Genomic DNA, 21,469 nt, shown 5'->3' on the forward strand with positions numbered 1-21,469 from the left:
CATACAAATGGCTGGAGCTTAGAGACTAGCTGGCTGTTTACCTACATCTTTCACTATGAGAAAAACTCTGTCAAATGTATTTACAGTTCACACCTCCTACTCTCTATCTGATCTGGTTCTTTTCTTCCTCAAACCCTGAGCTCTGTGTGCAGAGGTGATGTGTATTCTTAAATCTTAACTATAAGAGACAACTATAAGTCAGCCAGTTGTGGGTTGAATTTCCTGTAAATTTGAAAAACTGTGCCACTATTAAAATATCTGATCATCCCTATCAGCCCGATACAGTAATGTCAGCTCAACCAACGGCATAAGTCTGTTTTGGGGAAAGTTTTGGGGAAACCTGTTTGGAAAAAAACAATACTTTGAACAATACTAAAAAAACAATACAAAAAAATGGTTGGTTAACCATTTTAACCAACACCTTTAAATTCACCATACAATCAAAACGGAAATTGGAATATTTTATGGAAATTGCAGTATTTATTATGTGATTTATCCATGCACATCATTCTTTCTTTCTTTTTTATTTGTGTCCTCACAATCTTTAATCAAAGCAACTTCCCCTCCCTCTTGCAGAGACATCTCTCTTCTCTTCTCTGTTTTCGGGAACAGAAAGCTGCCAAACTGGCTGAGTGTTTTCTTGCAGAGACTTTCTCTTTTCTCTCATTCTCACGTGTATAAGAGGCGAATCGTCAAAGTGTGTCTGACAGTCCCTTAAATAACTTCAGACAGTCGGGGTGGAACTGAAACCCTTCGTGTGAGATGACTGCTCCTTTCAGCATCTCAGTCATGCTGCTTCTGTTTGCAACTCAAACTCATTTCTATAAAAGCTCACCACAAAGACACCCGATTCAGAATCTCTCTGCATAGAAAAGAACCGATATATGCAACCTTCATTTAGACCTAGAATCGCACCGTTTATTTTGCACACACTGCCTGTGTTGTTTTAGCGTCTCATTCGCTAAAGGAATCATGTTATGCTGCAAACATGGGCAACGAATTAAAGCTGTTTTCACAATCACGTCAGTTTGTAAAGGCCACTTGCAACAGTGCAGAACAAAGAAAACAACAACGATCTGGTAACACTTTACAATAAGGTTCTACAAGTTAACATTAGCTAATCTCTACCTCATCACACACTATTATACGCTAGCATATTCTATTGTTAATCGTTTTTAATTATTGTTTATTCAGAATGCATTCAATTAAATAGCCTACTCAGTTAAATTAAATGTTAGTTTATTTATGAGAACAACCTAGAGAAATAAATGCTGTAAAATATATGATACCTATTGCATTAACTATTCTTAATATGTTCGAAAAAAAAATTCTCAATTTAATAATATATATATATATATATATACATATATATATATATATATATATATACATATACATATATATATATATATATATATATATATATATATATATAAACACACACACACACACACACACACACACACACACATATATAGGTAAAAACTTTGGGGGTCAGTAAAACTTAATACTTAGAATTTAAAAAAATTATCTGTTTCAACCAATATTTAAATATTAAGCAGCATGGCCATTTTTAAAATCGGTAATAATAAGAAATGTTAAAATGATTTCTGAAGGATCATGTGACACTGAAGACTGGAGTAATGATGCTGAAAATTCAGCTTTACCATCACAGTCAGGAATAAATTACATCTTAATATATTACAATGGAAAACCGTTATTTAATAGTAAATTGTAATAATATTTTACAATATTAAAGTTTGTTCTGTATTTTTGATCAAATAAACAGTCTTGGCATACACACACACACACACACACAAACACATACATCTTAAAAATGGTTTCTGCTAAAAATTGCATATTAAATGTAACATTCCACTCATTTTCCATCAACCAGTTATCAGTGTTCAGATACAGGTTTGTACATGGAATGAGGAAAAGGGAAGAACTAAGAGGAAAAGAGCTGCAGTACAGATGTTCGGATCAGAGCCCCACAGTTCCAAGCAAAGCAAACGAGACAAACAGGAAATGATGACGAGGCCACGCCGACCTGTGGCCGCAACTCATCCAGCAGGGGTCGAAACACATGAACTGAGAGTGACTCAAGACCTCAAAGACTTTGAAACGGCCGTTAGTCAAGCTGCTCATAATTTAAACTACAGTCAAGCTATTCTGTTAAATGAGTAGTCGGATACACTGCAACCTACTAATGACCACATTGAAGCCATTTAAGGGGACAATGTATAGGCCTATCACTAACATACATAATAGATGATATTTAATCAGATATAAATGATCTCTTATTTTTTGCAATAATGGATGACACTTTAGACTTAAAGGCACACTATGCAAGATTTGTACCTTAATATAACAGCTTCGAAATCATTTTGATGGTAAATGAACTCGTAGTAGGGCGAATCATCCCGATAGCAAAGTAACGTTAAATACAAGTACTCCACAGAGACTCTAGGGGGCGCTGAGAAAAAAAAATGGAAACTGCATAGTGTGAAACTGCATACTAAAAAACAGTATTTTAAAGAGAACCCATTATGCTTTTTTACATTACAATGTTGTGCTTGCGAAGGTGGTTCTGGATTTATGAGCTTGTTCTTCCTGACTGTCATTATCGGACTCGGACTCATACGACAAAACTGACACCATATTTAGCGTAGTTATAGTGTTTCACAGCGCCTCAGGAAGCTTCCAAAGATGATACTCGCAGGTTATGGTAAGGGGTGTTACATTTCCGACACGCTCTAAGCGGCAGACCAATCACAACAGACTGGGGCTGGCTGACCAATCAGAACAGACTGGGGCTGGCCGACCAATCAGAACAGACTGGGGCTGGCCGACCAATCAGAACAGACTGGGGCTGGCCGACCAATCAGAACAGACTGCACTTGTCGGAAGGCGGGTTTTAAAGAAATCGAAACTAAAACTGAGCGTTCAGTCAAAGGGTGAAAACAGGTGCTGCAACAATGTAAATTATAAGAAAAATAATACGTTTTTTGAACATTAAATGATGTAAACTTTTTCTAATAGTAGACCCCATAAACAAACATATAAACATGTAAAGGGGACTTTTAAAAAATTCTGCTACAAAACAAGACATAAAATGCAAAGCAGAGACGTAATGGAATTAATCTATGAATATTTTTTTGACCAGTTCATTTGCATGAATCATCCAAACTAAAATGAAAAGGGACATTCCAATACTATATAAGAGAGAAAATATATTTTAGGAGAGTGTATGATTATTGCTTTAGTACTATCCGTTGTAGAGCTGTTTATGCAATACAATGTGTCATAAAAACAGCGTTTAGTGAAGCTACACTGCTAACTTTGGTTGAAAAAAGCAGCTCATTTTTGTTTTGAAACCAGCAACTGAAAAATACAGAGCAGTTCGCAGTGTTACTCCCCAACGCTGGATCTCAAGAACCCCAACCACGACCGGGGAAACCAGCTCTAACGGGCCGTCTGCCAACACCACTGCCTTTTAATCTGGCAGACCTTCAAAACCCAGGAAACATTCCAAACCACTCCGTCTGAGTCATTTCAAGAGGGAGTTTATGGCCCATTATCATGTTCCTTTTCCCTCCTGCAAGACTTAGAGCAACCAGGCAGTTAAACTTTGACCCTTGGACATGGAATGCATGAATGAAGGTGAAGGAGCAGCATATAAAGCTCTGGCGAGAGTCCGTCGAGTCTCAATGATTTCCATTTCAGTTGTGCACAGACATGTCTGAACATGAGAGGCTTTTTCAACAATGAGGTAGTGACAGATTAGACTGATTTGTTTTGTTTTTAGAGTGAGTGTTTGCTTTGGAGGATTATGGCTGTCATGCAGTATATTGAAATTAAAATCATAACGACCAGCATCTACATACGCTATCACAAAGCTGCCAACGCTTGGTGCTTTTCGAGCTATTTCAGGTTACTTTTTGTTCATAACAGCCGTAGCTGCGTGCATACTCGTGCAAACATGGCCCTTGTGACGTTAGAAATGCCTAAATAAGATCAATTAGTCTCAGACAGTCAGTTGCTTTTCTGTTATCTTCAAGATGCCAGGAAAAAAAAGGAGTGGGAGGAGTGTGAAGGACGAGAGATTGTGGGAAAGAAGATGATGAATGTTAAGGATCAAAGTTCAACTCGGATAGTATTTCTATTACTGAAAGCAAAAGACACACACCAAGGAATCCCCCCATTAACACTGAATAAGAGTTTATGTCATGCTAGAGCACAATATCTGTCTTAATATTCATTCATATATGTTCAATATTGATATCATATGAATACATACAGAAGATATGTAAGGGATTATGTGCAGTCAGTTGGTCTATATCACAATATATAGTCTTGTTTCACTCCAAGAGCATTTGTTTTGCCATAAATGACTGGTTGGCTGTACATTATCCTGCTTATTGCACAACTACTCACCGAATAAATGGACATAAATATTAAAATACCAATACATAAATATTAATTTGAGATTATATGTGAGAAAAAAGTCTGTGGAGTAACATGAGAGACATCAAATGACATGTGCTAGAGACAATGGTTAATTATATATACACCATTATATACAGTAGAATACGAAAATATTTGACCGGCCAATATTTGATTGACCAATCAGAATCAGGTATTCAAGAGAGCCATAAAATAAAACATGATACCCAAATTATTACTTTCTAAAGTAATGCTTAGTGTCTACATTTGGCCAAAGTAATAATGTAGTCACTTCCAGGATTATTATTGTTAACTAAAAACTATTAAAAACTTTTTTGTTAATTGAAATAAAGCTGAAATACAATGTATTTGTTAGATGAAACATTAAATGACATTTAAAAATGTTTTCTGACTGAATTACCAACTAAAACTAAAAATTGTATTAAAATAAATTAATCTTAAAAAGTGACATTTAAAAAACAACAACTAAATAGTGGCAAATGCACGTAACATAATTACTAAAAATGTATTTGGAATTAAAATGGAAGCTGAAAATGTAAAAATAAAAGCTAATTTAAAATATTAATAAAATGAAATAATGAAATACAAATAATGGTAAAATCACACTGGAATGCTAGATGATTTGTCCAGTCTTTCATGGTTGTGATAAAGTCATGGAGGGAGAAAATAGTCACCATAAGAAGGTCGTCACTCAGTACTTCTGTCTTCTCTGCTCTGTGGACAAAAAAAGGAAAAAGTGTTTGGTTATAAGGACAGACTACATAACGAGCAATGTTTTTTTAAGTTCTTCAGCTTGACTGTGAAAGCAGGTTAAGCCAGTTAGTATCACTATAAAAAGATGCCAAACCAAAAAATCAAAACAAGAATAAGCCTCGAGGCCTTCACTCCACATGTAAAAACACAAATTATCCAAAACCCCCATTGCAGTTCAATATTCTAAATGGAAAATCATTTATTTTTCCAACTGTGTCAACAAACGGTTGATTTGGCACACTTCACATGAAAAAAAAAAAAATCCACTTCCTGCTTTCTGCATTCCACATTGTTTGTTAAGGCAACAGCAGTGAAGGGGGCGGGGCTTCTGAGGGTTCACACACTCTTGTCAGCAGAAGAGGGCGGAGCTTCATAAATAATGAGTAGGAACTCCCTTTGACCAGAGACCATATATCCATTACACATTATGCCACGTTTGACATTGTACAATCTGAACGTTCACATGGCATGATCTGTGATAGCATTTCCATTTATTTATATAAAGTTATGTGTAACAGTTATGCGTGTTATTTTGAAGACAGCTAAAAAAGAAAATGCCCGTTACACTGAAAAAAAGTCTTACGGCTTGTTCACACCAAGGACGATAACGAGAGATATAGATCTAAAAATCATTCTAAATTTAAAAGAATAGCAGAGATCACAACTATAATTGTAAGTACAGAGAAACTATATCGATGGAATCCCTTTCAGAACGATTGTCTCCAGCTGAGGAACGATAAAAACACTGACAGCCAATCAGAATCCATCCTGCTTTAAAGAAGAGCGTTTAAAGCGGCAAATTACAAAACTGCAGCGCGCCCTAATAATAAACAGAACAATATTGTCTGCTCATGTGGACGCGAATATTGTTATAGTTATCGTTCTTGAGGTGAACAGGCCTTTAATCTTTAATTCCAGGAAAAATATCGAAATATAAGAAAACCTTACTTGAGAAATAGCATCCCATCAAAAATTTGTTTTTTGCTCAAACATTTTTTTGAGGTTTATGCTTCAAACAAGAAAAAAAAAGAAAAAAAAGATAATGTCTATTATATTATAAGATACGATTTTTGCATTTTGGCTTCTCACAAGTTAATTTAAATAATAATAAGCATTTTATTATTATCAGTTTATTTGACTTTCACTGAGATAATATTATAGTTTTTGTTAATATTTTGAACTATATTTTATGCTTATATTTTGCATTTTAACTTCAGTTAAAGTTTTAATAATTTTGTTGTTTTTTTGTCATTTTTATATATTTTTTATAGTTTGTACAAATTTTTTACTTCAGTTTAGTTTTTTAGTACATCAAGTTAAACTAAATGAAAATGGGAAATGTTGTCTTGTCAACTAGCTGATATAAAATATATATTTTAAATATTTTATTTTATTTCAGTTAAAGTTGTTTTGATTCCAACAAGTAAAAGTTTTTGTTTTAGATTCCTTTCTTGAATTATAATACTATTAATATTAATAATTGTCTGTTAATAAGGTGTACATATGGCTAGCCTTCAAAAACTAGGAGCAGATAGTATTGCTTCAGAAACTGAGTGTTTTTTCCCATGTGCTAAAACTGCTGAGCCAGCAGTGAAGATCAGTCAGAACTAGAGTAAAAACCAAACATTAATCTTTTTTATAGCATAGAATCTTTAACACCACACAACCAGCGCAACTGTTATTTATGTCTACAACTTTCATGTGATGGCACCAACTGACACACAAACGATCCATCATGGTATAAGGACCTTTCTCAAGGGCACCATGGTGATTTTTTTGGTTCAATAGATCAATATTAAATGTCACAGACACCATTTTATTTCTAAAAGAGAGCAAACCACATTCAGCACAGAAAACTTAGATAAAAGCCACAAAACTGGTCATGTAACAAGAGAAAATATCCCCAAGATCCCGTTACACAGGCTGAGAATGACCTCACATTATGCGGGAGAGAATTTTTAGATTTCCATCAATACTGAATTAGCATTGATCTTGTGTTCGGCCAATGCATATCGGGTTGGGCATCAACCTCCAGAAATACCACAGCTAACATTTCACACACATTCACAGTTGACAATACAGCAGACCGGCACCCAACTAACATCTTTAGACACTATTATTATAAAGATCTATGAAGATCTAAGCTTTACCCCATCAAAATGTCCTTTAAGGAACAGATCTTGGAAGTCTGTAAATATCTCTAAGTAATCTGATTTGTACAAGGCGAACTGAATCATAATAAGTAATGTATTCTATTCTGTGATCATATTGAAGCAGAATCTGAAACCTTAAATGTAAATATACAGCATCTGATCAACTGCACTGGAGCTGAAATGCTCTACATTATCCCTAACAGACCGTTGCAGCTTTTGGCCCAACAAAACAAGAGGTTTAATAAGCAATACGCTTAATTAAAAAGATTAAAATCTCTGTTAGTTGGTATTTGGTCACCCAACAAAACTAAAAACCGCTTGCACTAGAATCTCCAGGGGTCTCATTTATAAAACTGTGCGTAGGATTCCTGTGCTGAATTCCCTTTATAAATCCCAGTCAGCGGAAGATTGTGCGCACATGCATCTCCTCCCCTAAATAACCATTATATGGAGCTTACAACGCCTATTACTATGCATATCATATGCATATTCATCCACGTAATAACCATCCATGAATATGGTATAATGGTTTGAGAACATTATTAAAGACCAGAAAACTTTAAATGACTGTTCAATGACATATAATAAAGCTTTAGACAGAGTGACTCTTGCCATGATTTTCATCCGACCAACTCATTGAACATCTGGTTTTGGTTTCAGGAAAAGAAAGAAATTCAATGTTCATCAGCATGTTTAAAAGTATCCTGTAGCTAAATGGACAGTTTTGATGAGTAGAGCCTTGCTGTCGGCACCAACATTTGTTTTTGTTTTTCAGAGTACAATGTTTAGGATGCAGTTGTGTATTTTTATGCCATTTCTGATACAAAATCAATTACATGTACAACTAGATCTTTGCATTTTGCAAGTTACGCACCACAGTTTAAAACTTCAGTAAAAATCACTTTGTGCTCAAGTCTCACTAAAGACGCAGGATATCTCCAACTATAACAATGACTAAAAGTTATCAGAGTTAAAATAAATATCGGAAACTTTATATAAATCACAGAAAACGGAGCAATTCCAATGCATTTCAAGCATTGTAAAATCTCTGACAGTGTATTCTTTGCAGCAGAGGCCAAACTAACTGGAGCCTTAACCTAACCGACTGTATCGAAACGTGGCGTCTCTCTGGCCTGGAAAGCCGCCATGAAAGCTGGCCCGACTATTATACCTCCGACTCTGGATTACCCCGGATCTGCATTCTGCATCAGACGCTCTGATAGATTGTGACAAGCGAGTGATGAATCTACCAGCTGCCTGGGATGTTTAACTCTGAGATGAAGAGTGAATCTAAATAAAGACATTGTAAAAACAATGTATTGGCAAAAACAATATGGAAATGTCAATGTTTATGCAAAAAAAAAAGCTCATAATGAAAAGCCTCTAAGATATTTTGACCTAACGTAACCCTTTCACCCCTGTACAAGTAAATATGCAAGGGAAGGCAACTTCGGTCATTCTCTGACAGGCCCTTGAAAGATCTCTGCAGGGAAACCAGTCAAGCCAACTCAAAGTTCCTCTTGGAGTTTCTGAGTGAGCTTGTTTCGTGATTTCTGCAGAGATCAACAGAATGCTTCTGTATGCGGTAAAAAGGCAAGCAATAGTTAAGTAACCATGTAGCAACACATAGCAGAAACCCTTAGGAATCTCATCAAAATGCCCTGGCAACTACTTTCAACATAAAAATGTAAAACTCTTATATTTAATTATTTATTATTGCTAGGGATGCACAATATATATAAAACATTGGTTATCAATAGCTGCTTTTCCACCGTCAGGCTGAACAGTTCTAAGAACGGTTCCAGTTACGTTTCCACTTGAGCTTGGTTGAGCGCGGCAGGATTATCAACCGTTCTCGGCCCTGAATAGAGAGCCTAAGTCCCTCCCCTTCCGGTTGACCACCATGGGACCTTATTTCGGAAAAATACTGTATGGTAGTCAATGGCGAGAGACAACAAATATTTTGATCTCGTTTGAATTGTGCCCTGAATTACACATATGATGTTTGTCAATTTAAAAGATACATTTTAAAGTCAAGAAAGTCGCAGTTGTAAAACTGTTGAGGTATAAGACTGTGAAAATGCGTAATTACAGAGACTACAAACCCAAAAGGCGCACGTGTGACGTCATACCTTTTCTCTCAATGAATGAAGCTAACTTTACTGAAGCTAACGTCTGTCTGTTTCTATAGTCTTACGTTATAATCGTAACGTTACGCCGTCATGCCTGAGTGTTTTGTTCCAGACTGCACACATACGAGCAACGGATCTTGTGACGTACATATAGTGCGAGACGAGAGATGTAGTTCATTGAGCGATTTTCACATAAAACTAAATGTTACTCTTCTGTTTTATGACAAACTGCGACTTTCTTGACTTTCGTAATTATCTTTTAAATTGACAAACATCATATGTGTAATTCAGGGCACAGTTCAGACGGAATAAAAAGATAAGTTGTCTCTCGCCATTGACTACCATACATATTTTTTCTGAAATAAGGTCCCATGAGCCGGAAGCGGAGGGGAGGGACTTAGGCTCTCTATTCTCTGCACGGTTGGCGAACAGTGCTGGTACAATGCGTGTAGTGATGTCGCAGCCCAGGATTGGTCACTTGCCTGTTGCCTGGGTGCCAGTTACTCCATACCTGGCCAAGCTCACTATTTGAGTGATGTAAACACAAATTAATAATAAAATTAAAATAAATATCTAATCGTCATCTATAGCGCGGTCAAAACTTACAACTCATATCGTCGGTAAACTCTTGTGGTACTAAGACAAGGACATTTGTATTACATTCGAAAGAGCTCCGTTGTCAGTCCCACAGTGGAAAATTAAACCATATCCGGACTGGCTGGACCGGATCGGCACGGAGCGGTTAAGCAAAGACAATGGTTTGACCCAACAGTGGAAAGGCTAATATGGTTATCAGCTGATATTTAATTATATTTAATTTGATTAAGAGCACTCATTTCCAACTACTTTTTGATATTAGATAAAAAATAAAAAAAATGTTAATGTAAAGTCGGCATGAAATGGAAGTTCCCTATTGTGAAGCATATCGAACGGCTTCGCAAACAAGAACAAATGTAGGGCGGGGCTTGATTTTGTCCATGGGGAATTGATTGGATGTTTGTGGTTTGCTATTGGTTGATTTTGCGTGAGTGACAGGTTGATCCCGCCCTTGTGCCAGTAAACACATCAGAGGAGGAGAGATGGAGGGAGGGGAAGTTATTTTGACTAAAGGTTATGAGGGCATATTAATAAAAAAATAAATAATGGCATGCACGGATAAATCATTTATAATAAATACTGCTATTCCATAAATAAACAACAGTCAATTTTAATTTCATGGTGACTTTAAGAGCGACTTTCTAATTATCTACTCATTTTAAATCCATATTTTATACTGTACATTGTTGTGATGCCTTAATTCACTTAAGCATAACATTATTTTGAAATTGACAAAGAAAAGGAATAAAGCGAGCGACAAAATAGCTTAGTATTTTTATATTTGTCCATAGAATGAAAATAATTATCTTCAAGCTTTTCAATAATGGTGCATCCCAATTGCTGAATGAGCAAAATCACAGTACTAATTTATAGTAGCTACCTTAGCCTAATAAAATGTCCCTTAATAACTGCTACAGGGGTATACAGAATTATCCAACCACCTATATGAAGTTAATTTATTTACATTTATACAATTCATATATTTGCATGTATTATTTCAGTCAAATAGATGTTTGATGGTCACAACTCACAATAGAGATATGCCCTTAAAATACAGAAGCCCAAAATGTCTCAATCTCAGTTCTGCAATGTAGGCTACTGTACTTGACAATCCAAACTTCTACACATAACGTCAAACTGTCAAATCAATGGAAAATAAAATGTATGACCAAACAGCATGTGTAGTTTATAACTTTGACCACATCAGACCTTCCTTTTGCTCTGTGCACGCGCATACAGTGACACTCCCAACTTTAGTGTGCATTTTTAACACGAATCAGAGTAGAAATATTCAAAATAATCCATATATAACACACTAACCTCCCAACAGTCTGGTTGGCGAGCTGTTTCATGCGGTTGAACTGCTTCTTCATCTTGATTCTTCTTCATCCACCAACATATAAAACTTTTATGTCGCTGTTTATTTCAAACTGACGCCCGCACGCGCGACGCTCCCATTGCGCGCGCTCAACTGGATCCGAAGTTGAGAGTTTGTGTCATTTACTGCTCGTATTCATTTATAAACCGTGCGTCAAGCGTGTTCCTTTCGTTTCTCATCCTCTCAATTTCTGGTTTAGTCAGTGGGCTGCAGTAACACTGAGGAAATAGGAAGTGCAGGTCACTTCCCTATTGTGGAGCACAGTGACACATGACACCTTGACTGAAGGAGTCTGATTAAACTGGATGGTTAAAACTCTGGTTCAAATAACCGAATGATAATCATGTTATAGACTAAGATTAATGATAACTTGAATTTGTTTACTGCACAAAAAAGTGTAATTGTAAAATGCAAATAATAGACTAATTCACACCCTTTAAAGACATGCATTAATGAAGTCACATTATTTATTTCCCTCTGTAATAGCGCCATCCTCAGTCCAAAGCGGAATAGCTGACAAAGCTAATAAGTTTCACATTATGCAGTTGTTCTCATAAATATACGTAGCACATGGTCAAATTTTACATTTTAATTTAAACGTACTAAAAACACAATATTAAATCTTTAAAAGTTGAGCCATTTTTTTTTATAATATCATTAACACCAATGGTGCAGATTGAGCATAAAATCTAGAACTGGTTTAGAAAAAAGTTTATATGTGGAAATAAATGGGGATCTCATAGTCCAATGCATGCCATTTTATTTTCTGTTGTTTGGGGTCCACATTCACTTTCAACTATTTAAAGTTCGTTCTAGCCTATTCTGTTCAGGAAACAAAGTATCATAATAATAAAATAATAAATTTGGGTTGCACATCTGATAATTCACTTAATGAGGCTTATTTAATGAAAATATCTGCCATAAACAAATCCACTCGAACTAAAGGCACTCTCTCTTGTCAATACCCCAACTTCTAATGTCTGTGTTGATTCTTGGGAAAATGTTTTAAAGATGCCTTTAAAATATATGATATGGATTTACTTTTCTGTCTGTTGGAGGCCCTGTCCCAAATGACACCCTAAACACCCGAAATCGCATACTCTCTTGAGTATGTACTTATCCTTAATAAGTAATTACTAACCGACTACTTACCGCCAAAAAAGAATGTTCTATTTAGTATGAATGTGTGTAGTATGACGTTCTACATTCGCCATGTTGTCATTATCACATGACCAGCGTCAGTTGCGTCACTTCACTGTCATTCATAAATCCTCTCCTGTGGGCTCATGGGATAGTAAAGTGTCCATCGTATGCACACTTCAGAATCTCACTGGAAGTAGAAGGTCATCCAGGGACTTTTTGCCTACTCTTTTATGAGTAGGCTACTGTGAATTCAGACATACTTCTTTTGTCACATACTGTTTTTTGCCAACTATATAGTAGAGAAGTATGCGATTTCGGATGCAGCCATAGTGAGCACCGATGCTCCCTGGTTTTTATTGTGCATTGTGGGACATTTTAGGGAGCAAATGTTTCAGTGCACTGGAATTAGTGGAACCACTGATTAGACTTTTATGCTGCTGAGTGGCCTTTAGCCTTTTCAGGGTTTTTCCATGTAAAATAAATTATATATATATATATATATATATATATATATATATATATATATATATATATATATATATATATATATATATATATATATATATATATATATATATATATATATATATATATTCTTGTCACAATGAAATATGATCTATTAGTTTATGTTTATACTCTTTGTTAAAGAGTAAGCTTTGGATTTATTTACCTAAAATAGTAATAGTTACAAATGTAAATGTAACTGACTTTTAGTCTCCACTATTTGGTCAACCTTTAACTTTTCATTTTTATTTTTGGTGGGAAAATACATTTCCATTATTAAGTTACTGTGTCAGGTAATTATCTAAACCTGAGCTAGTTTCCCTTGTAATCTATGTAACCAGGACATGCTGCAGCACACTGGCGTTTAAATAGTTCCAGGTACGTCTAAATTAGCTGAGAGCAGAAGCATGTTACATTTTAATCTCGTTCAGTATTATTTTCTTTACCACTGGTCAGCATTTTACATTTATTATTAGTCTTTTCAATCATCAATTGCCCTCAAAGTTCATTGAGCAATTTAATGCTACCTTTCTGACACTCACATTTAAACGACGACTAGACGGCCTCTAAGATATGAGACACAACTCTCAGAGAGACATATGTGCCTCGGAAAGAATGGCTGAAGACAAAGTGGAACTTCACAACATGGAGAAAGCTCTGATGGATAAGGTGGGACAGCATACTGCGAGAGAGCAGAACCTATTTGAGCGGGTCTTTCAGCCGTGTGTGGCTGAGCTGGTGGGGACCACCTTCTTTGTGTTCATCGGATGCGTGTCTGTGATTGAAAGCGTGGAGGATGCCGGCAGACTCCAGCCTGCGCTGGCTCATGGGCTCGCAGTGGCGGTACTGATTGCATGCATGGCAGAGATCAGGTGAGAAGAAATTTATTTTTGTACTCATGGATGTAGGCTATGTTGGATAGACTTAAGTGGATTTACATTCAAACAAAGCTAATCACTATGTTATGAACATTTCATCCCTTCTCTTCAGAACATTCCATAATATATTTTACTATTACTAATATAAAAAATCTATTACAAAACACATAAATTATTAAAAATAGCCTACATAATTTACAAATTATATTTTTATATTAATTGTATATATAAAAATATAAATTACATATTTGTATAAATAAATGTAAATTATATATATATGTATATAAAATATTTTTTTAAATAATAAATTTCAATAAATAATAAATTGAATTATACATACATACATACATACATATATATATATATATATATATATATATATATATATATATATATATATATATATATATATATATACTGTATATGTGACCCTGGACCACAAAACCAGTCATAAGTCGCACGGGTATATTTGTGGCAATAGCCAACAAAACATTGTATGGGTCAAAATTATCGATTTTTCTTTTATGCCAAAAATCATTAGGATATTAAGTAAAGATCATGATCCATGAAGATATTTTGTAAATTTTCTACCTTAAATATACCAAAAAATTATTTTTGTGAGGGAATGCAGCAAAATCGCAAACATAAATGGACAACTTTAAAGGTGATTTTCTCAATGTTTTGATTTTTTTGCACTCTCAGATTCCAGGTTTTCAAATAGTTGTATCTCAGCCATATATTGTCCTATCCTAACAAACCATACAGCAATGTAACGCTTAGTTATCAAGCTTTCGTATGATGTATACATCTCAATTTTAAAAAATTGACCCATAAGACTGGTTTTGTGGTTCATGTTCACACACACACACACACACACACACACACACACACACACACACATATAATATTAATCACCAACCCACTGCAGTACCACCAGGGACCCCCTTTGAAAACCCTGCACATTTGGGTTGATGTGTCTTGACTGATGTAGTCAGGTCAGTTTGCTCCAGGGGGTTTCTGCCAGTACTAAATGTCCTGGGAGTTGCTTTGGATAAAAAGCATCTGCTTATTAATGAATAATGCAATGATCTTTTCCCCCGACACAGTGGTTCTCATTTCAATCCGTCATTCACCGTAGCCGTCTACTTCTGTGGCGGAATGGAGCTGAAAATGGTGGCACCGTACCTGATCTCTCAGCTTAGTGGAGGTTTACTTGGTGCAGTCATGGCCAAGGTGAGATATATGTGTCATCGAGCCATTTCTGCACGCAACATTAAATTCACCAGTCACACTTCAATGGATTCAATTTTGGGTTTCTTTTTAGGGAATGACCTCAAATGAGAAATATGCAAAAGCTCAAGGTGCAGCGTTCACGGTTCTCAAGGCTGATGACCATATCGTGAAGGCATTGTTTGGAGAGATTGCCATGACGTGTCTAGTTGCCCTGGTGGTCTTACTGGGTGCAGTTAATGCCAAGAGCAAGAGTCCTTTGGTTCCATTTTTGGTGGGCTGCACAGTCATTATTAACGTGCTCGCGGGGTGAGTTCATTCTTTATGTGATGCATCATTTCCTGTGTGTGGTCTGGAGATTAACATCTTCTGTGGGCTTCAGGGGTGATGTTTCTGGTGCGTGTCTGAATCCTGCAAGAGTGCTTGGTCCTGCAGTGCTGACCAACTATTGGACTCACCATTGGATCTACTGGGTGGGACCCCTTACTGGAGGCCTTATTGCTGCTGCATTAGTCAGGTGAGATTACTAAGCATTTCCCTAGAAAGAACTGAAATCCTCATTAACATCAGACATTTCCTATATTGTTCCATTTTGACTGAATTAAGGGATTTTATTAAGCCACTTTTTTTTTCTTTCAGGTTGTTGCTTGGAGACAACAATACCCGCCTACTGATGAAGTAACATTCAGTACATCTTTCAAACAGACCATCAATTTTTATTTTGTTAATTCTCCTCTTTTAAGAACGCAACTAATTTTTAATTCACATTTCTTTATCAGATATAGGCCTAATAGTCATTTGTAAATCCTGCTCTGAGAAGACAGAAATATGTGGAAAGGATGTTTAGGTATTAATATTTAGAATTTTACATTTTAAATTGAAAATGTATGTGCAGTGTTAATTCTAATATAATCAAATAAATGATATTCACACTTTAATTTACACACTCTATTACGTCATATACATGCACATTATTTTGTATGCTTTTCTCTATCCATGTGTTCAAATTAATCAGTATAGCTAATTAAATAAATCGCTTCAACACAAATGTCTCTTTTACAGATTTCACATATTTGGAGAGCTCAAAAGGTTCTTACTAAATATATAAAAACAAGTCCCATACATTTATAAAAACCTATTTACCAAAAGTGGTGGTACGTGTTTGAGCCTGTTAACATGGATTTAACACAGGTTATACATGAACACATTTTGGGAACCTTTCAAAGCACCATGTCAAAGGTGATGACCCATGCCATTTATGTCTGTTAGTTAGTTAGGTTAGGCATCAGCTGAGTAAATGAGTTGGACATGTGGAGTAACACTTTAAGTTTCCTACAAAATAAAATAATACATAAGACATAGCATGTGCACATTAAAAAAAGATCAGTTTCAAAATATAAAGGTCCATATACAAAATTATAAATATATATTCAAAGTATAATCTATAAGGTCAGCTTACATTAATAATATTTTAATAATAATAATATATATTAAATTTCATATTGAATGCTATTTAATAAGTGTAAGCAAACGAGTATCAGATGAGTGCGCGCACATTAATTGCGCTCTGCGGTCCCATAGGCCTAAGTCCATGAAATAACGTATAGCCTAACTTATAAACGTGGTCGAAAAAACTAAATACCGACATATAATCTTAATATTATTACCCTTCTGAAATTCTGATTTGGCAGAATATAGCGGTGATTTTATTACTGAATTCTCGACAACAGAGGCGGCAAAATAATCTGCGCTTAACATGTCCGATTGTCACTGCTTAAGATGATAAGAAAAATAAATTGGTGCAGGGGCCGTAAAGTGCAAAGATATTGTCAAATTTAAAAGTTATTCATTACAGTAAAAAAAAAAAAAAAAAAAAAATCATCGCAGCTTTTTTCTTAAAAAAAAACCCCAAACAAAACAAGTAGCCTAGCCTATACAAATGTTCATTTAAAAACTCAAACCATTCGAATTAGGCCTACTTTAACATTTATTCCAGTGTTATATTGACTGTGGAATCCTCATGCCTCAGAAGCGTTTATTTTTTTACATTTGAACTATAAAACACAAAACACTGACAGTCCAAAATTAAACCAATGAAAATACACAGTATACTAGGCCTACAAACACGGCGACATTTGACACATTGAACATCTGTGACTGTTATACAGTGTATTCTTGAACATTTAATTCTGACGCAAAAATCACAATATCATGATGCACGTGTTATTGAGAGGATTGGACTATATCTGCTGTATCAAGTTCATTCATGGCGACATCTTGTGGCTTTTGATGGACTGAATTTCCTCAACAAGCGCTTATTATCGTTTCAATTTAAAATGATCTTGCTAATTAAATCCGTTTTAGCGTTTGCGATTTTTTTGGAAATATAGGCCTACTGACAATGTCGTTTGTTGCCTGACATTAAGCACTAATCCATTATAGGCCTATTAAGAATTTCTTCAGATCTTTACAAATAAATCCACAAGTTACAAATTGTAGCCTAGTTATTGCCTTACAAATATTTTTCTTTTGTTAACGCGACACTCGTGTGGCAGTGCGGCGGCATTTTATTCTTAATAATACAATTCCTAAAAAAAACAAGTAAATTTGTATTGTTTAAGATAACATAAATTATAATATAATAGAAATAAGGCTGACACGGAGTTTCAGAATAGATGTAGAATAGATGAACAGAATAGAATTGAGCTTACGACGAATGAACATGATAAGTTTTGACCAGTCGCCATTTTTTTTCACTCCCTAACTTAATGTTTAATGTTTTTCAAAGTCGTTAAAAGCGCACGAGGCTCTCGGTAAATATGATCTAATCATGTCGAAATAGGCCGGCTGTTTAAGCTATCATTTATCAGTTCACTATTTATAAGGTGTTTAGTCTTTATTTACAGGCACATAGATAATGAAAACCCCGACGTATAGAGCTTTCCGTTTTTATAACAATATGTGTTAGTTAATTAAATTAATATAAGGCTAGAAAAAAACGGTATACACGGATTTACTGTGCGCTTAAAATGTTTAAAATCAATAATGGAAAAGGCTCCTAGACACAATTAAATTACATTTTTATTATCGATTTTGAGCTCTGATAAACATTGTCCTCTCTGCAAAAAGGCCGAACTAGACCGTTAAACAAGTTTACATCATATAATTGTAATTTATTTTAATTTTTTTATTTCACCGGCTGATAAGCTTACTTGAGTACTTCAGCAATTTAGAAATGATTTGTACCAATCAAACAATCTTTCGTTTCTGACGGGGCCTAAAAACAGCATTATAATGAAATATTAAGACACAGAACAGACACATCAATTATATATTCAACAGAAAAACGAAAAATAACGAAATACGATTATTGTGCCTTAAATATTTAGGCCTAAAATTGGCGTAATTTTATTTATAGCTTATTTCCCTTCTCTCTTTTTTAAATGGTGTGCTTTAATTTTTGGACCTTAATATATATACAAAATCTAACCAGAAAATTATACAAAGTTCATAAAAGAGGGACTAAACGATGTGTCCCTTAAAAAGGTGCATTAAGTTGAAATGTTAATATGTGTTAACAGCATCTATGCCTACATTCATAATAAAGCTGAAGAAGGCAACCAAAAGAAGAAACCAACTGGTACGTTACATAAAAATCTGGGAAATAGAAAAATAAGCTTCATTTTCATAGAAAATGTGAATGGAAATGTAGGCTAAAGATAGACTCTATATATATATATATATTTTTTTTTTTGCATTATGTACATGATTTTGAAGACTTTACATTTATAGACTACAAATGATATAGAAATGTAGGTCGTTTGATTACAATATTTCATACATACACACATACACTAAAATCACATCATCTGTTTTCTTTGAAGAAACCTTTGTCCGTTGAACTCTCTTTTATGGTTACAGTCAAGGAGTTACTTGTTACGTCAGTAACAACAATTTTCTCCATATTCTTCAAGCAAGGCAACCAGGACTGGTCTGTTTCATCTACAAAACTCAGAGACAGTTGCTCTCTGGTTTGATCGGTGGATCGAAATACATTGTTTTTGGGAGGATGCTTCATCTTGGGTTGTTGGTTTATGGCACCACTTGAGCTTTCCTTCCGTCGATGTCCCAAAACACCAAGCCCAGCTTTTAAGATGGTGCCACCATGTGTACATTTTACATCACTTGACCTGCTTCCCATCTGCTTCTGAACGAGGCTGGATTCTGCTGGGAACTTCTGGGTTAAACGGATGACTTCACAGTTAGAGGTCTCTCCTGATCTCTCGGTTTTGGAAGGCCGATAAGATAGCGGTTCATCTGCCTTTCTTTTGACGCCTTCGTTGGATGAACCTCCAGCTGGACGCAACTTTGGCTTTGGTCCTCGCTTTTTTGGTGAGCTGGCAAAATCCAGCGGGCGGTGAACTGGCGTCATCAGTGGGTCTCTCTCGGGGTCTGGTGGATGCACACGAACACTTTCGCCTCTGTTGACGGTGCTCGGTGGGAAAATCGTTGGCACAACAGTCCGCAGTCCCTCGCGGGCTCTGGGAGTCACAACCGGTTCTGCTACCGGGAACGACACCTGTATTCCTCTAGACATCTCTCGTCTGAACTCGTAGTTTTTGCCTTTTTCTTTAGCTTTTGCCTATAAAAAATTTCAAATGTGATTTAAAAAAAATGTATGCACAACATTTAAAAAAATTCAATAACATTAAAAAGTTATACACTTCATTAAACAGAAAGCCAAGAAAAAACAAAAAGAAAGTCAAAGAAAATTTAGGGTGATGTAAAAAAAAAAAACAAAAAAAAAAAAATCACCTTCATTAAAAATGTTTCTGGTTTGGGTCCCCTCTTTTTTGGACCATACATCTCCCTTTCACGCTCTCTGAAATAAGAAATCAGAGAAATGCTATTTTAAAACATCCAAAACAATTAATTTGTCTACTGGAATTACAGAATTAACGGGGAAAATAAATTACCTTTCTTCAAAAGCAGCGAAAAGACGCTCATCCAAAATATTCTCCTCTGGTTCCCAGGTGCTGTATCTGCACCAATAATTGAATGTTTAATTATTCGCAAATCATAACGACCAAAAAACAATTCAAAGTGCATTTTTTAAAACATTTATTACTAATCAGTGCATTTTATCACTTCAGGAGATTTTTTTTTTTTTTTTTTTACTGTGCATGCATAATATTTCTTGATTCATATATAAACGTATTGTTACATAAACATATGTTATCCGTGATTTCCCCAATATGAACCGTTTTAACCAGCCAATAAAGCTTGCATCTTGACTGTCTCCCATCACTGGCCTTGTCAGCTAACGTTTTCATGAGCCCCGTTACACAGTCCGTGCTGCAGCCGTGCTAACGCTCAGCGAGCTCGGGGAGCCTGAAACCGCTCCCTCCGTTACAACAGCTGCCGTTAACGTGTCATTACCACTCACTTTTGAGACCAGCCTTTCCATTTGACCAGATACTCCATCCGGCCCTGCGGGTAAAAGCACAGGGAGATTCAGATTAGCACGCTAACGCTGCTAAGCTAACCTATCGCGAATAAAATGTCATTTCGGCGGACATAAACAAATAACCAGGCGCCTCTATAACAGAGCCGAAGCCCCGACGAGCAGGCTGGTATGACACTTACTCTCCTTATGCGCCGTTTAATGATGGATTCGGCGGCGAAGACCCGCTCCCCGACGGCTGAGAGCTCCATGTTTACTTCAACCTCGCAGCTATTTTTCTCGCCTCAGCCTGAATAATCCCCGATAGCCCATAATACTCTATCCGAAGAGACGTCATCACGTTCTAAACTGTTACCATGGCACTGCAGGACGGCTCTGCTGTGTGAGTGGAGCTGCCGCTCGGGGAGGAGGAGTCATGTGATCGCGGAGCTCACTAGAGGACGAGGCGAGCACGGATAAAATGTCATTTATGAGTGTTGTTTTGAAAGCAAATACGTCGTGTTTATATCGTATACTAGTCTAGACTAACCGGAGTCAGGGCTTTTTTGATAAGTCCCCTATTAGTAGCATATTTACGCATATTTATTTAACAGAAAGGGCGTCTATAGAGACACGGCAGGTTTCTTGTTTGCGATGTCAAAACAACAGGTGTTGCGAGTCTATATTGTTGAGTTTTATTTAGGCTATATTTTTGATTTATTTAATAGGACTGAAATCTGCACATGCGCACGCTCATTCTTCATTTTAAACGCACACGTAGGCTACGAAAC

The 21,469-nt window shown here is 35.9% G+C and overlaps 3 protein-coding genes across 6 annotated transcripts in view; 1 reads left to right on the plus strand and 2 right to left on the minus strand.

The window, feature by feature from the left end:
* arhgap17b (Rho GTPase activating protein 17b) overlaps positions 1-11,745 on the minus strand; it is a 35,988-nt gene extending 24,243 nt beyond the window's left edge. For all 4 annotated transcript variants that reach the window (XM_084132169.1, XM_084132170.1, XM_084132167.1 and 1 more), the window contains exons 1-2: positions 11,423-11,745; positions 5,142-5,181 (exon numbers count right to left, since the gene is read on the minus strand). In XM_084132169.1, the coding sequence (XP_083988295.1) occupies positions 5,142-5,181; positions 11,423-11,475 (93 nt within the window). In that variant the 5' untranslated portion in view covers positions 11,476-11,745. The remainder of the gene's footprint in view (positions 1-5,141; positions 5,182-11,422) is intronic.
* Positions 11,746-13,742: 1,997 nt separating this feature from the next.
* On the plus strand, positions 13,743-17,108 carry aqp8b (aquaporin 8b; the record flags this gene model as incomplete). The annotated part of the gene is made up of 5 exons (XM_084111431.1): positions 13,743-13,999; positions 15,112-15,238; positions 15,330-15,544; positions 15,618-15,752; positions 15,875-17,108. 5 exons carry the CDS (start codon positions 13,743-13,745, stop codon positions 15,915-15,917), a joined length of 777 nt encoding a protein of 258 aa, XP_083967557.1. The 3' UTR covers positions 15,918-17,108.
* Positions 17,109-17,256: 148 nt separating this feature from the next.
* On the minus strand, positions 17,257-21,032 carry cbx8a (chromobox homolog 8a (Pc class homolog, Drosophila)). Its single transcript, XM_084123667.1, has 5 exons — positions 20,882-21,032; positions 20,682-20,725; positions 20,212-20,277; positions 20,051-20,117; positions 17,257-19,877 (listed from the first exon to the last, which is right to left on the minus strand). The coding sequence occupies exons 1-5, from the start codon at positions 20,948-20,950 to the stop codon at positions 19,101-19,103; spliced, it is 1,023 nt and encodes a 340-aa protein (XP_083979793.1). The 5' UTR covers positions 20,951-21,032; the 3' UTR covers positions 17,257-19,100.
* Positions 21,033-21,469: the final 437 nt, after the last annotated feature.

The sequence above is a fragment of the Abramis brama genome, assembly GCF_963993115.1.
Source record: "Abramis brama genome assembly, chromosome: 1".
Taxonomy (NCBI): domain Eukaryota; kingdom Metazoa; phylum Chordata; class Actinopteri; order Cypriniformes; family Leuciscidae; genus Abramis; species Abramis brama.

Excerpts from the sequence above, each read along its gene's own strand:
- cbx8a (XM_084123667.1), bottom strand. The coding sequence starts at position 20,950 with ATGGAGCTCTCAGCCGTCGGGGAGCGGGTCTTCGCCGCCGAATCCATC. Across the intron at positions 20,726-20,881 it reads TTAAACGGCGCATAAGGAGA|GGCCGGATGGAGTATCTGGT; the intron begins GTAAGTGTCATA and ends TTTTACCCGCAG. Across the intron at positions 20,118-20,211 it reads TTCGCTGCTTTTGAAGAAAG|AGAGCGTGAAAGGGAGATGT; the intron begins GTAATTTATTTT and ends TTCTTATTTCAG.